The 15,050-nt window shown below is 36.2% G+C and overlaps 1 protein-coding gene and 1 pseudogene across 3 annotated transcripts; one reads left to right on the top strand and one right to left on the bottom strand.

Moving 5' to 3' along the window:
* Positions 1-1,938: 1,938 nt before the first annotated feature.
* LOC130740283 (G-type lectin S-receptor-like serine/threonine-protein kinase At4g27290) lies at positions 1,939-14,218 on the top strand. Of its 3 annotated transcripts, none has more exons than XM_057592826.1 (10): positions 1,939-3,676; positions 4,140-4,282; positions 8,920-9,031; positions 10,292-11,525; positions 12,362-12,478; positions 12,606-12,763; positions 12,833-13,043; positions 13,121-13,358; positions 13,447-13,597; positions 13,682-14,218. In XM_057592826.1, exons 3-10 carry the CDS (start codon positions 8,972-8,974, stop codon positions 13,988-13,990), a joined length of 2,478 nt encoding a protein of 825 aa, XP_057448809.1. In that variant the 5' UTR covers positions 1,939-3,676; positions 4,140-4,282; positions 8,920-8,971; the 3' UTR covers positions 13,991-14,218. The 3 variants fall into 3 exon arrangements, with proteins under 3 accessions (XP_057448809.1, XP_057448810.1, XP_057448808.1); XM_057592827.1 differs by having other exon boundaries at positions 1,940-3,676; positions 10,317-11,525; XM_057592825.1 differs by lacking the exons at positions 1,939-3,676; positions 4,140-4,282; positions 8,920-9,031 and having other exon boundaries at positions 9,833-11,525.
* On the bottom strand, positions 4,803-8,910 carry LOC130740285 (probable LRR receptor-like serine/threonine-protein kinase At3g47570; annotated as a pseudogene).
* Positions 14,219-15,050: the final 832 nt, after the last annotated feature.

The following is a 15,050-nucleotide window of genomic DNA, read 5'->3' as shown; positions in this document are numbered from 1 at the left end:
AGTCAGTAATCAATGCTGAGCTGAAAAGTCAAAATACCTACCCAATGCAAAACGCAGAAAAGCATCAACCTTTCAATAAAAGAGAAAATGAAAAAAAGCATACCTTGCAAGCAATCGCAGTTTCTGCTTCCTTGCGAATAACAAAGAATAGAGTAGTTCAGTGCCCTCGGTGGTGGTGACGAGTTAGGTGGAGGAGATAACGGAAGCCTGAAGAGCGGTGGCGGTGGTGGGGTGGTAGATTCGGTGAAATGTGGATGGAGCGTTAACTAAACTGTTAATCTGTTATTGAGATTTTTTTAAGACATGGATCATATATTAAAACCTTAATTTATAGTGTAATATTATAAGTTGGGTCTTGTTAATTTTCCGCAGAAAAAAAATTAGGGTGGATGTTTAGTAACGGTCTATGGTGGACTATTTATTAAACATCATTTGATTCAAGATTCTTGAAATATTTTTTAGATAGAAATAGATTGTTCGATTAATGATTAAAGGATAAAAATGTAAATTATCATATACTACACCATCTCTTTTTCTCTTCGAGTGTTTGAAGTCATTTTGTTTGAGACGATTGCGAGATTGATGGTTCACAGTGATGATAAGTAGAAGTTCCAACAACTTAGTTCTTGCGGTAGAAGATCAAAGAAGTGGCGAAATGTTTTATATAACGGGTTTGATCCAAGGCCAGAGGAAAAGGGGTTGGATGGTGGTTGAGGTTGGCATGAAGGATAGTGTCGCAACCACTCATTCGGTTACCGCACAACTACAAAGAGACCCAACTAACCACCATTCCTCTCACCCCACATGACCATTGTTCTTCTCACCCATGAACCGTACCACCAATATTATTATTACGACCAACAAGCAACCTCCAACCAGCGTGCGCCGAGCCATCACCTTCCTCTCATTTATTCAAAAAACCCCCATTGAACTCATTCTTACCAAAATGCTATTACAGCCCCAAAACATACAGCCATCGAAACAACACCTAGACTTGGTTGCAAGATTCTTCAAGGTTGCTTGGTTGAGTCTCTGATTCAGAGGGCCTAAAAAAATGTGGATTTTTCTTGACCTCTAAAATACAAACTTCAAATTTTCTTTTCTCCAAGATTCTATTGGAGAAGATGATAGCAGTGATGTAAAACCAATGATCGAAGAAGAAGGACGAGCATGGCGACATGTTATAGGAGGTAACAATGATGGCTCGGAGTCGGTTATCCTCCTAGGATTGTTGAAGAGCAAACCTCTGAAGAAGGTGGCGATGTCGAAGGAGGACATGAAGGGGGGGGGGGCAAAATGGGAAGAAGGGAGAGAAGTAATTTGGTCCAAAATGCGCATTGGCCAATCAACGTACGAAATGTATTACATATATATATTTTTACTTTATTTTATTGCATTTTAATTTTTTAATAATTAATTGATTATTTTTAATACCACTTGCAATGTCTTGAATTCGAGTCTTGTGAATGAACATACTCTCATTAAAAGAGCTAGCCTCACCATAATTTGGATATTTCCGGTTTGAACAATATAGCTTCCTAGAAGGATACATATATGCCCTAAAATCACGCCTATATATTATAGTTTAAATTAATAATAATTGTAACTAAAAATCAGGCTTTAAAATGCTTTATGAAAAATAGTTTATAAATTTAGAAAACTTAGGAATTAGAGCATCTCCGATGCATAGTTGATAGTTAGATTGCCTAAACACTATTCTCGTAGGTTAAAACTGCCACATAAAATTTAAGCAACTTAAGTAAATTTATCTCCCACAACAGTTGTTTATTTTACTTTTAGTTGAGTCTCATTAAACCTCATATATATATATATATATTATTTTAAGATCATGATATTATTTCAGTTAACGAATGAAAGATAAAATATAATTTTTTAGTCAAAAAGCAGATAATAATAATAAGCAGGCAAACTCTCATGGTGCTCAAATGATATTCCAAACTGCAAGGTTGCTGTTTAAGTGCTTCAACTGGATTAAGGGCCTGTTTGGATGGGCGTTAGAGGGGCGAAACGTGCGTTGCATTTAGAGAAACGCGGTTCACCAGCTTTGCCACACCGTTTGGATGGGTGTTTTTCTAAGCGCATGAACGCGAATTTGGGCCAAAACAACGTTTTTTTGGAATTGATAAATTGGAGCTGTGGCGTTGGGCGTTTGACGTTCAACGCTGATTTTTCTGGCTTTCACCAACCAGATCCGACGCATCCTGTCAGCCACCAGTTGTGCCCTCCTCCGCCGTCGCCAGTTCGCGCGCACGTATTCTCATATCTGTGTAGTTTCGTTTGCGCTCCGCCGTTCTTCTTGGATTTGTGCAACTCCGTTCATGCTCTGTCGTTCTTCTCAGATCTGTGCGACTCCGCTCGCGATCTACCGTTCGTGCGCCAACTCCGTCCGCCGCTCACGCTCGGCGACTCCATCTCTGTTCAACTCGTCCTTTCTTTCTCCTTCCTTTTACTGTTACGCGTTCTCTCTGGTTTTTTTTTTTATATTTTTGTCAAAGTCATTTCACGGTTTATATTTTTATTCAGCCTTTTTTTAAAACAATTTAATGAATTTTATTTTAACAAACTTAATGAATTTATAATGCTGTTGGATTTTGAGTAACAGCATTATTATAAACTTAATTTGTTTTGTTTTTGAACGTGGCATACTAATTTGTTGATTTGTTAAAAAAAAAAATTGAACCAGTTGATTTGTTAATTTTAAGTTTTATGAAATGTCTTTAATTTGATTTAATGCAAAAGGAGTGATATTTTTTTAAGAGAAAAAGTTTGATGTAGGGATGATGTAAAGTTTTTTTACACCGTCAACCAATCAGATTTCAAAGATGTGAGAAAATTTCTCTTTTTATTTAATTTCATTAATTGACATGCTACATCCTTGAAATCTGATTGGTTGACAGTGTAAAAAAACTTTACACCGTCGGTGCATCAAAATTAAACTCTTTTTTTAATTACATCTTTCAAGCGTAAGTAATTAATATCATCCAAAAGATATTCATTATTTCCAAATCACGTTTGTTACAAATCATCCAAACATAAATTACATTTATTTAAACACAATTTTTCTCAAAACCATTTTAACAAAATCACATTAATTCAAACACCACGTTTCTAACGGAATGTCAAACAGCACTAAGGAACCCACATCCAGGGGCGGATCTACCTTATGTTCAGGGGGTTCAGAACAAAAAAAATTGCCCTTATTTCCCTATATAATTTTTTTTAAACCCTGAAAATTTTAAATTATACTATTAGACTAAGTTTTACACCTACTTACACCAAAAATCCACCTATTTGTATCAATTATGGACTTATATATTTTCTGATGTATAGTTATTTTTAATTATATTTTTATCAACGTGTTCATTAAAAAATTTGAACCCCTGACCCCGGGTCTTGGATCAGGCACCGCCGACATCCGAGATGCTCTTACTTTGCTTTATTGAAAGGATGGCAGAATTACAGGGACGGGGCCAAGTGGGTTCACCAATTCACATTGAAATGGAAGCTATCAATTGTTGTTGGCAATGACATAAACAGATGATGATATTGCTTCTGTGTTGTGAAATCTGGGGAGTTAAAGAGATTTATGCAGCTGATGAGAGTCAATGGTTGATCCTTGCACACCCTTTATTCTGTGCTTCACCCAAATCCACAGGTACTGCTCAATACACTTATAATGGGTTCAAGTTTTTGTGTTCATGGTTATTCAAGAACAACAATGCTGAGAAAATCTTATAAAGTTTCAGAGTCCAGAAGAAAACCTCTTTCATGTTATGGCTTTTCATATGTACTTCAGTCAACTTTTATTTTGTTCTCTTCTATTTTAGTTAATATTATCATTTGATATATATTTGTATATATACATACTGCAAATGTCCTGTACAATATTCCTTTAAATCCAATAATATTTGAAAAATGGAAACACCTTATTTACAAACTTTAGAACAATTATGAATTATGATACTATGAACCTAGACTTTTGCAAAAAATATACATTTCTGACTATTGGAATCTTAAGATATGGCATTCACTCAGACCTTTCACTTATATTAATTACTGAAGAATTGTTTGTTCCAAGATTTTTCTTTCATGTGAAAATAACTTCTTGTATGTACCAGGTTAGGGAAGGTTTATGAAAATGTGGATTCCCTCAGTATTGTGACTCTCAAAGATGAGTTTCACCAAGATGGCAAGGAGAAAGTTTAAAATACAATGCATCAGATATCTCTGTTATTGAGAGTTGCAATGAGCATAACCTGAGGTATGTTCTTCAACTGTTTGTTGTTTCTCAATACTATAGTGCTGTATTTTGTGTCTGTGTTTGCTGTTGAGTATTAGATTAGGGAGCTCTATAGTCAGTTTTGGACTTAAATAATCCTCCAGTTCTCTGCAACCACACCTTCATTCCAGTTCTACATCTCAATGACACAACTTTGACAGCCAGCTAGACCAGTGGCTCATAATCCTGATTCCTGATCTCCTTCCTTCATTTCTTTTCTACACGATTGGTATTAGATTTTGGCTTGGGATACTATTGATATATGTTACATGAAAGATGAACAATTCCGCAGCGACAGTTTAGCTGTTACATTGTATTATACTGCCACATTTGACTCCAGCTTTAGCAAGAACATCTCAAATTGAATAATATGCCTATTACTTCCATAGTTTAGGAATTTCATAATGTATAACAAGATTAAGGCAGACAAACAAATAATTACACAACAAGTTATTAGCTAAAAGCTCAAACTGTAGCAGATGCAATTAAGCATTTATAAATCTCAATTGATCTAACCAACAAGAAATGCCTTTTTGATCTTATTTAGCTCTTTGATGACATCCCCTAAGTTCATCCTTTCTTTTGGTGATTCGACTGAACAAGCAAGTCCAATCCCCAAAAGTGAAACTAAGCACTTCTCAACAGTTGGAATAAGATTCACTATGTTTTCTACTTCTGTTACTTCTTCATCTCTTAATACAAGATGTGGGTCCAAAATATGTACAAGGTTATCAGGAAATGAATTTCCCACAAACTTATGCAGATTTTGACCGTCTTCAAACAACTCATCTGTAGGCTTTTTTCCGGTAAGCATTTCCAATACTAGAATCCCGAAGCTATAAATATCCCCATATGTGGACACTTCAGAGCCCATTCCATACTCTGAAATATATATAAAAAACGTAAATACTCTATATCAAGTTTACACCAAACAATAGGAGAATATGAAGAAACAATTATTCAACAGTTCAGAAAATACCCGGAGGAGCATAACCAACAGTTCCCTTTATTCCAATTGTACTAGTTTGCTTCTGAGAGGAACCATCAACAGTTGAGACAAGTCTTGCTATGCCAAAATCACTCACATGAGCGACCATGTCATCGTCAAGAAGGACATTGCTCGGCTTTAGATCACAATGAAGTACCAAATGCTCGCATTCATGATGAAGATAATGTAATGCAGAAGCAACATCAATAAGGATACTTAATCTTTGTTCAAGGTCTAGTGGTTCATGAAGCTCTACATTTCCACTTCCTGGATGCAGCCACTGTTCTAAGCTTCCATTTTTCATGTACTAAAAAACTAGAGCTTTAAATTCTTGACCTTTGTAGTCTGTGCTGGAGCAACATGTTAAGATCTTAACCAGATTCCGATGTCTAATATTTTTTAGTGCATCACATTCAGCAATGAAACTCTTGTGAGCTCCCTTCTCTTGAAGCTTTAGGACCTTTACGGCAACGTCTTTATATTCTGACCCAATATTTCCTTTATATATAGAACCAAAGCTTCCAGATCCAATCAAGTTTTTAGCTGAGAACCCACTGGTTCCACGATGTAGGTCATGGTATGAAATCTTAGCCAGCTGGTCCATTGTTGGTGAATCAGAAGATGGTTTCTTGTTTCTTTTCCTCAACCAGTAGATGGTTAGAATAAATGATAGAATGAGAAGAAAAACAACCGTACTAACTATCACTGCTATCAACTTGAAACTATGGTGTTTTGCATGCTTCATACTATTGACAGGACATGGCAGTAGATGCAGCTCTAGAATACCTCCGCAAAGCTTTATGTTTCCTGTCACTGCTAACGCGCTTGCATTTTGAAACACACCTGTAGTTGGTACTTCGCCCTCTAACACGTTGAAAGAAGCATTGAAGTATTCCAAGAACAAATTATTCTGTAGATCTTTAGGAATTGATCCAGACAAGTGGTTCCGGGAGAGATCTAAATATCGAAGACCTTTGAGTGAAGTTAAAGAGGATGGTATGATTCCATGGAAGGAATTCCCTTGTAAAAAAAGGTACTCCATACCCAGGCATTCTCCAATGGTTCCTGGAATATCACCTGACAGTTGATTCTCGGAGACATTTAGACAACCAATATTTCTTAGCTTGCCCACTTCACTAGGTAGACTACCACTAAGTGAGTTGTGTGACAAGTCCAATAAGTTTGTTAATGAGGAAAGACTAAAAACCTCAACGGGTATGTTTCCTTTAAGGTTGTTTCCTGACAGGTCTAGGTATTGTAACTTTTGACAATTTCCTATACATCGAGGAATAGTACCTTCTAACTTATTTTGTCCTAAACCCAAATGAAACAGTTGAGTGAGGTTTCCAATGGAGTTTGGTATATCTCCAGACACCTTGTTTCGACCCAATTTCAACCCTTGCATCTTCTGAAACTTCCCAAAAGCAAACGGAATAGTCCCTTCAAAGTGGTTATTTTCCATGGTCAGAACTAGTAGATTAATTAGATTTCCTAATTCCATAGGAATTTTTCCTGATATGTCATTACCCCCAAGATATAGTTGACTGAGTTGGGTGGATAAATTGCCCACTGAACTAGGCAAAGGACCCCCAAAATTGTTGTCGGATATAGATAGACGCTGCAACTCACTACAATTTGTTAGTGATTTCAAGAAAACCAAATCTTTAGTTGAATTGGTACCTAGATTGTTGGCACCCAAATTTAGCAACTGAAGATCTTGTAACTTTCCTAGACTTGGAACTTGTCCGATGAAATGGTTCCTAGGGGTGTTCATAACCGAACCAATCCAAACAAAACCGACAAACCGATCCAAAAAAACCGAAATCCAATCAAACCGAAAACCGAACGGATTGAAAATTGAAAAAACCGAAATTATTTATTGGATCGGATCGGATTTCGGATTTGATTTCCAAAACCGAACCAATCCAATCCAAACCGAACATTCACAAATATGTATATTTTTAGTTATACATATATCATTCCATTTACACTTACATAGTACATATTTATTGTTTATATATTGATTATATCACACATGCTTATTTATAAAATTACGTTTTAATAAAAAAAGTTCAAGTAATTATTTGAACTATATACATGCATCAAAGTAAACAATTATAATCATAATTTAAAAATTTGTTACTATGTTATAATTTATGAATGTTATAAATTATGTATCATATATTATATATTTTTAAAATTTATACAACACAATTCCAAAATATAAAAAAGTGAAACAAAAACCGAATAATCCAATCCAATCCAAACCGCTATAGATTGGATCGGATTGGTTCGGATTTGAATTTAGTAAAAAATCCATTGGATGACAAAATCATAAAACCGATGAGATCGGATCGGATGATTTTTCTCCTCAAAACCGATCCAATCCAATCCGCGAACACCCCTTCCCACTAATATCAAATTGTGTAATGGTAGAAGCATTTGCAACAGAAGTGGGGATTGAACCTGAGATTTGATTCCCGCCAATTGCAAAAGTTTGGATATTGGGGAGGGTGTGGAACATGTTGGGAGGAAGAGAGCCATCAAATTCATTGACTGCAGCCGAGATCAAAGTAAGAGTTGAGAGGTTGTAAAGATAAGAAGGAAATGTACCTGACAATTTGTTCACACCCACAGATAACCATGTCAAGTTTTTGAGGCGGCATATTTCTTGTGGAATATTTCCCTCTAAGTTATTATAAAATACTGAGAGAAACTTTAAGTGTGATAGATTCCCTATGAATGGTGGGACTCCACCAGTTAAATTGTTTTTTGCAATCTCCAATAGTTCAAGCTTATGGAGAGAGTCAGTTCCAATTGGTATTTTGGCAACCAGATTATTTCCACCTAAGGCCAAGGTTTTGAGATCAAAACAGGTTGTTTTGGCAACCAGATTATTTCCACCTAAGGCCAAGGTTTTGAGATCAAAACAGGTTGTTAGGTTTGTAGGAATCTCTCCTACAAATGAGTTATTGGTGAGGCTCAGTACCTGCAACCGTAACAACTGACCCAGTTCCTGTGGGATATTTCCGTAGAAGCTATTGTCTTGAAGGTTGAGGTTTCCCATATAAGAGAGATTGCCTATATGGGGAGATATGGGTCCATGCAACCGATATCCTTGCAGGTTCAACTCTGTAACCCTTTGATTCATGGGGCTGCATGTGACTCCATGCCACTTGCAGAAGTGACTAGTGAGTAGAACTGTTCCAAGATTCTAGGATTCCATATGGATCACTAGATATTTCTTCCTTGAATTTGAGCAATGACAGGTGGTCTGTTTGGTTCCCGGAAGTAGAAGCAGTTGTTTTTGAGCCAAGTTGAAAAGTAAACAGAAGGTATAACCAAAATGAAGATGCACGAAACATGAGAGGAAAAAACTTCATTTGGTTGAGGAAATAGGATACTGGAATTTGAGTGGGTATCTTCTGTTACATATATTAGCTCTAGCCTCTGTGTATGTATTTTATATATTTCCTTTGATGGCTGAGTGAATAGTAACAAAGAAAATATTTCTGTTTGCCTCGAATTGTGATTTTCGGACTGTACATATATTTATATCATTTTTCTGCTTTTATTATATCATAATGTTATTAATATACTCATATCATAAGCTTTTGCAATTAATTATCAGAATGTATATAACTTTTGGAGGCTGAGCATTGATCATTTGAAGCCTTACCCCAATGGATAAGCTTATCAGTATATGTCATTGCATTCATTTTCTTTGGAATCAATCCTTGCACGTAAGTTCCTTCTATCGCATGAGTTTTTCTTCACTGAAAGGGACCGCATAGAAATTTGAGTGAGATAGTCCATGTCATTGAAATATTGCTCTGAACATACTACGTCCTAAAATTTCATCCTAACTTCAAGTCAGAAATGATGAACGTTTAAGTCATGGTCCTTCACCACACTACTTGACTTTAGAATATTATATTATTGATTGTTTGTTGCGTGTCAAATTTTCCATGGCCAACTCTAAAAAATTACAATTTCGTTTATTGTCTGTTGCTTGTCAAATTTCTTCATCGCTGAGTCCTACACTTAATTTTGGAATTTTATAATGCTGTCAGTTTTAAGATTAAGCAATATCGTTTGATCACAACACTAAGGAAAATTGGAAAAATCGTCTTAGCATTAAATTGAGAAGTTTCACATAAGTTTGATCTAAGAATGATTTCATCACTTGGAGAAAAATTTGTTCGGCAACAATTATAGCTATACCCATTACCTAGCATGAAAAATGATTTGTAGACATCTGAATAAATATCTACCGGACACTAAAGTGAGATAGGAAGAGAAGTAATTAATGCGATATATCTAAAAAGATAATAGATAGAGAGAAATGTAGAGTGTTTTTTAGATGTCTACACTATTTGTATGCTCAACTATCATTATTGACAATAAATATTTTAAAAATATTTTATCCAAGACTACCTCAATTGCTAGCAGTTAGCTAGCCAGGTACAAGTGTACCCAGCAATGCTTAAGGTTTATGCGCAAAAAAAATAAGATGTCATTTATTGATAAAAAGTTTTGATTGGAAAACTCGAGTATCATTTATTTTTCTACATATTTTCATAATTAACCCACATTAATACTCACTCATTAGTAGACACAGAAGAAAAGTGATCCATCTAGACAAAATTTGATAGGCAAGACAATTTACTAAATGAGGATATAAATAAAAGAAATAGATAATATGTATTGAAATTTTAAAATAAGAAATGCTGTAGTTGTTTAATCTCCTCCTCATAGAGTCATAAGCCTCTTCATTCACTCCCCTCAGAAACTCAACTCATAAGTCATAATAGTCTTCTTCCTACTACAATGGAATGGGGTGCTGCCACAAGAGTTTGTTGTTGCTCCCTCTATTGCGTGCTCTTTCACTTCCTCTGTATTGCATAATAAAAAAACCTGCAATCACCAAAGCTTCTTTTTCTGACAAAATAATGGTATTACTACTGCATAACATGTTAGTGTGGTTCTTATCATTCTCCCAGCTGACAAGAACTTCCTCTTCACTAGACTCTTTAGAAGTGAATCATTCTATCCGAGACGGTCAAAGTTTAGTTTCAGCAAGTGGAAATATTGAAGCCGGTTTCTTCAGCCCCGGGAATTCAACGCGTAAATACTTGGGTGTGTGGTACAGGAACGTGTCTCCTTTAACAGTGGTATGGGTGGCCAACCGAGAAAAACCTCTGCAGAACAACTCTGGAGTTTTAAAACTCAATCAAAACGGGATTCTTCTGCTTCTCGACGGCGCAAACAACAGTACTCTCTGGTCATCCAATATATCAGCAGCAGGGAATAATAACCCAGTAGTGGCCGCTCAGCTACTGGATTCAGGAAATTTGGTAGTGAAAAATGCCAACAACGACAGCTTTCTGTGGCAGAGTTTTGATTATCCCTGTGACACTTTGATGCCGGGAATGAAGCTTGGATGGAACTTAGAAACTGGTCTAGAGAGATTTCTGTCATCTTGGAAAAGCACGGATGACCCTGCCAAGGGAGAATACACAATGAGAATTGACCATAGAGGATATCCACAAGTGTTTGCATTCAAGGGGTCTGATATAATTTCTAGAACAGACCAGTGGAACGGCGAGTCTCTTCGTGGATATCCTGCTCCAGATCCAAAATACAATCAAACATTTGTGTTCAACGAAAAAGAGGTGTATTATGAGTTCGAGTTTCTTGAAAGTTCGGCTGCCAGCTTGTATAGACTCTTCCCTTCAGGTGATGGGGAGGTTATATCTTGGACAATTGGATCAGGTAACAGCCGGCAAGTCGTCACAAAAGCGGGCTTAGATGAATGCGACAAATACGCCTATTGCGGTGCAAATTCTATATGCAGTGCTAACGGTTACGTTGCAACTTGTGAATGCTTGAAAGGATATGCTCCCAAGTCTCCTCAACAGTGGAGTTTACAGAATTGGACTGACGGCTGTGTTCCCAGGAATAAAACTATTTGCAAAAACAGTTACACGGATGGTTTCTGGACTTATACGTATTCGAAATTGCCAGACACGTCTTCGTCTTGGTTCAATAAGACCATGAACCTTGAGGAATGTAAGGTGTTGTGTCTCAGAAACTGTTCCTGTGTAGCATATGCAAACTTATATGTTACTAACGGGGGAACTGGGTGTCTACTTTGGTTTCATAATATGGTTGACGTCAGGAAATACTCTCAACGGGGACAAGATCTTTATGTTAGAGTCCCACCTTCAGAACTAGGTACTCGCTCAACTTCTTTTTGGTTTCTATCGTATTATTGCATTATTCTCAAAGAAGTGGGTGGAATAGATACAAGAACATCCAAGTTTGCGTTGAACAAACATTGTGTTGTTACATGGCAATGTATGACATATGAAATGAAATTATTACTGATGCATGTTAATTGTTATATGTCATTTATTTTCCTAGTTAACTACACTGCCTTACCTCACCTCTGGTCAATAGTATTACCAGAATCTGTTCCTGATGAGAGTCCTGCTAGCTTAACTACTTCTCTAACAGTTTCTGTTTAGTTTGTGAGCGTTGCTATTTAACATGACACTCACGACCACGATCCATCATTTGTACCTTCCTTGTTTTAAACAAATTACATATTAATGAATAAATAAAAAATCATTTTGGGATGCACTACTTGTCGTGTTGGCTCCTGCGTCAACAAGGACATGCCTTGTAGCATTATTCTTGGTTTGTTTAGTTTGTTTGAGTCGGTTACTAACTGAATAAGGGTTCTGCTAGGATAGATTATTTATATTGCATTATTGTATCATTCCTACACCATCAGCGGTTAGAAAACCCACATTGGTTAGAGATATGACCATTCAAGTGTTTATAAAAGGTAGAGCAACCCTTAACTCTTGAGCTAGATTTTCGGTGAGTTAGGTCTCCCTAATTCTAATATCAGCTCATCTATAAATAACTTATGAGAGTTCATTGTAATACATAAATTCAGCTGAGTAAAATTCACAGTTTCTAATCAATTTTTTTTAATCTTAGTAGATTGTTAAATAAAACTTTGTTCAAAAAGTTGGAGACTAAACGTGCTCTATATCTTTCAGATCAAGTTGCAGCGGATGACAATGGAAACACCAAGAAGAAGATAGCGGGAATCACAGTTGGTGTGATTATTTTTGGATTCATGACATGTTTATCCATATTGATAATTAAAAATCCAGGTAAATTCATATTATAATTTACTGTCTTACATTGACAAAAGAAATGAGCATGTTCTGTGTCAATGGTGTTTATGTCTTCCAATCAATGGTTGTGACATGGTGTTTATATCTTCTAATTACTAACCAGGGGCTGCAAGAAATATTTACAACAAGCATTGCAAAAATAAACCGAGAAAGGAAGATGTTGATTTGCCAATATTCAATTTGTCAGCCTTAGCTCATGCCACTGACAACTTTTCAAGTAGTAATAAACTTGGAGAAGGTGGCTTTGGACCAGTATATAAGGTGATAAACAATTGATAGATGACTTCTCCTTTCATTAAAAACTTTTTAACAAATATCATTATTTTTCAGGGCATATTGATAGATGGACAAGAGATAGCAGTGAAGAGACTTTCAAAAAAGTCTGGACAAGGGTTGGAAGAGTTTAAAACTGAAGTAGCGTTGATTGCTAAACTTCAACACCGTAATCTCGTAAAGCTTCTCGGTTGTTGCATTAAAGGAGAAGAAAAGATGTTGATCTATGAATACATGCCCAATAAAAGCTTGGACTACTTTGTTTTTGGTTGGAGTCTTTTCATTTTATTCTTCTTATTTCATATGGAGACTACAAGTGTTGTTCTGAATGTGTTTAATTGACAGATGAAACCAAAAAGATGTCATTGGATTGGATTAAGCGTTTCAACATTATTGGAGGCATTGCTCGAGGACTTCTTTATCTTCATCAAGACTCTAGGCTGAGGATTATTCATAGAGATTTGAAAACTAGCAATATATTGCTAGATGCCAATTTCAATTCGAAAATATCTGACTTTGGGTTGGCTCGATTATTTTTGGGAGACCAAATTGAAGCTAACACAAATAGGGTCGCTGGAACATAGTAAGTTAGTCCCTACATCATTAAGGTTATTTATTTGATATTGCATTTTCAAGTAATACTTATTTTACTTTCAAAATAATATATTCAGTGGGTACATGCCTCCCGAGTATGCTGTGCGTGGACATTTTTCAGTGAAATCAGATGTCTTTAGTTACGGTGTGATCGTACTGGAGATTGTAAGCGGGAAAAAGAACAGGGAATTTTCAGACCCAAAACATGACCATAATCTTCTTGGATATGTAAGCATACTCACCTTGCTAATCATATTCTATTATTCTTACTTGAATTGTTTCCTATTACTAATTTGACTCTTACCTTGTTAGGCGTGGAAATTATGGAGTGAAGAGAGAGCGCTAGAACTATTGGATGAAGTGTTAAGGGAGCAATGCACACCCTTCGAAGTCATACGATGCATACAAGTAGGCCTGTTGTGCGTGCAACAAAGGCCGGAAGATAGACCAGACATGTCATATGTGGTTCTGATGCTAAATGGTGAGAAATTATTGCCACAACCCAAAGTTCCTGGTTTTTATACTGAAAGGGATGTTAGACTCAAATCACATTCGTGGTCAGAAAATCATAAACTGTGCTCAGCTAATGAAGTAACCATCACAGAGTTAGATGCGAGATAGAATATGGCAGGGGGACAAGAAAATGAAAAGACTTCACCTTCCAATGTAGGATAAATAGGTTATTCGAGGATACCAATCAATGAAATAGCTGTTGCTTTTTCTATTATGAACTCCTGTTTTATCTATTTAGTGTATCTTAACACGTGTATAAAATAAACAAAAAATTATGTGAAGGTAATTTTGCTTTTTGCAATAGAATATGACAGTTAAATTGCTTTGGTTTGGTAATCTGATGTTTCAAGGATGTTGTTGTTTCAGAATTTAAAAAATAATTAATTTTATATTTAACAAATCTATCAACAAAATATCCCATCAATTACACACCCTGCAAGATGAGGCAGATTCATTGACTTCAATTTGTCTTTGAGGAAATTGTGCCGCGATGATGAAAGATGGTTGGCCAAGAGATTAGCCAATTGGTGACTAGTGGGCCGATTTTTGAATGTAGTACAGGTGATCGGAGGTGGATGACGGGTGGCCGGAGGTGGTGGCACATGTGGTGGGAGGTCCACGAAATATCATTCTGAGTACTTGGACTGGTTAAAATATCGATTTGGTGTGATTTCATCCTAGTTTTGTAGTGGGTTCTGCCAATTCACATTGAAAGCTATCTATTGTTGTTGGCAATGGCATACACAGATGATGATATTGCTTATGTGTTCTGCAAATTCTAGAAGTTAAAGGGAGTTTATGCAGCTGATGGGAGTTAAAGGTTGATTCTTGCACATCCGTAATTCTGTGCTTCACCCAAGTCCACAGGTACTTAATTTTAAGATATGAAGATCCTTGTTTGAGAGTTTTGTATTTAAGATATGTAGATTCTTTATGTGCTTTATTCTTATTCTTTTTTTGATATAAGACAATTTGTATTTCCTTGTGTTGACTTGCACATTGAGCACTTCAAGAGTGAGTGCGTGAATTTATAAGGGTACATTTTAAATCCAAAACATGGTCTTTCCATGCATTTATAAACTTGGTCTAATTAAGATGTTGGCGACAACATTTAGTCCCCGGAGTTTGTGGCTCTGTTCATTTGTTCTGTGATAGGGAACCTTGCTAT

This window comes from Lotus japonicus, chromosome 2 (assembly GCF_012489685.1).
Source record: "Lotus japonicus ecotype B-129 chromosome 2, LjGifu_v1.2".
In the NCBI taxonomy this organism is placed as follows: domain Eukaryota; kingdom Viridiplantae; phylum Streptophyta; class Magnoliopsida; order Fabales; family Fabaceae; genus Lotus; species Lotus japonicus.
The sequence above is the reverse complement of the archived record's forward strand: the minus strand, read 5'-3'. Positions and strand labels throughout refer to the sequence as shown.

Bases quoted from the DNA above. Each gene is read 5' to 3' on its own strand.
- LOC130740283 (XM_057592825.1), top strand. From the start codon at position 10,124: ATGGGGTGCTGCCACAAGAGTTTGTTGTTGCTCCCTCTATTGCGTGCT. The intron at 12,764-12,832 runs GTGATAAACAAT...ATTATTTTTCAG, and splicing joins GCTTTGGACCAGTATATAAG to GGCATATTGATAGATGGACA. The intron at 13,044-13,120 runs GTTGGAGTCTTT...TTTAATTGACAG, and splicing joins CTTGGACTACTTTGTTTTTG to ATGAAACCAAAAAGATGTCA.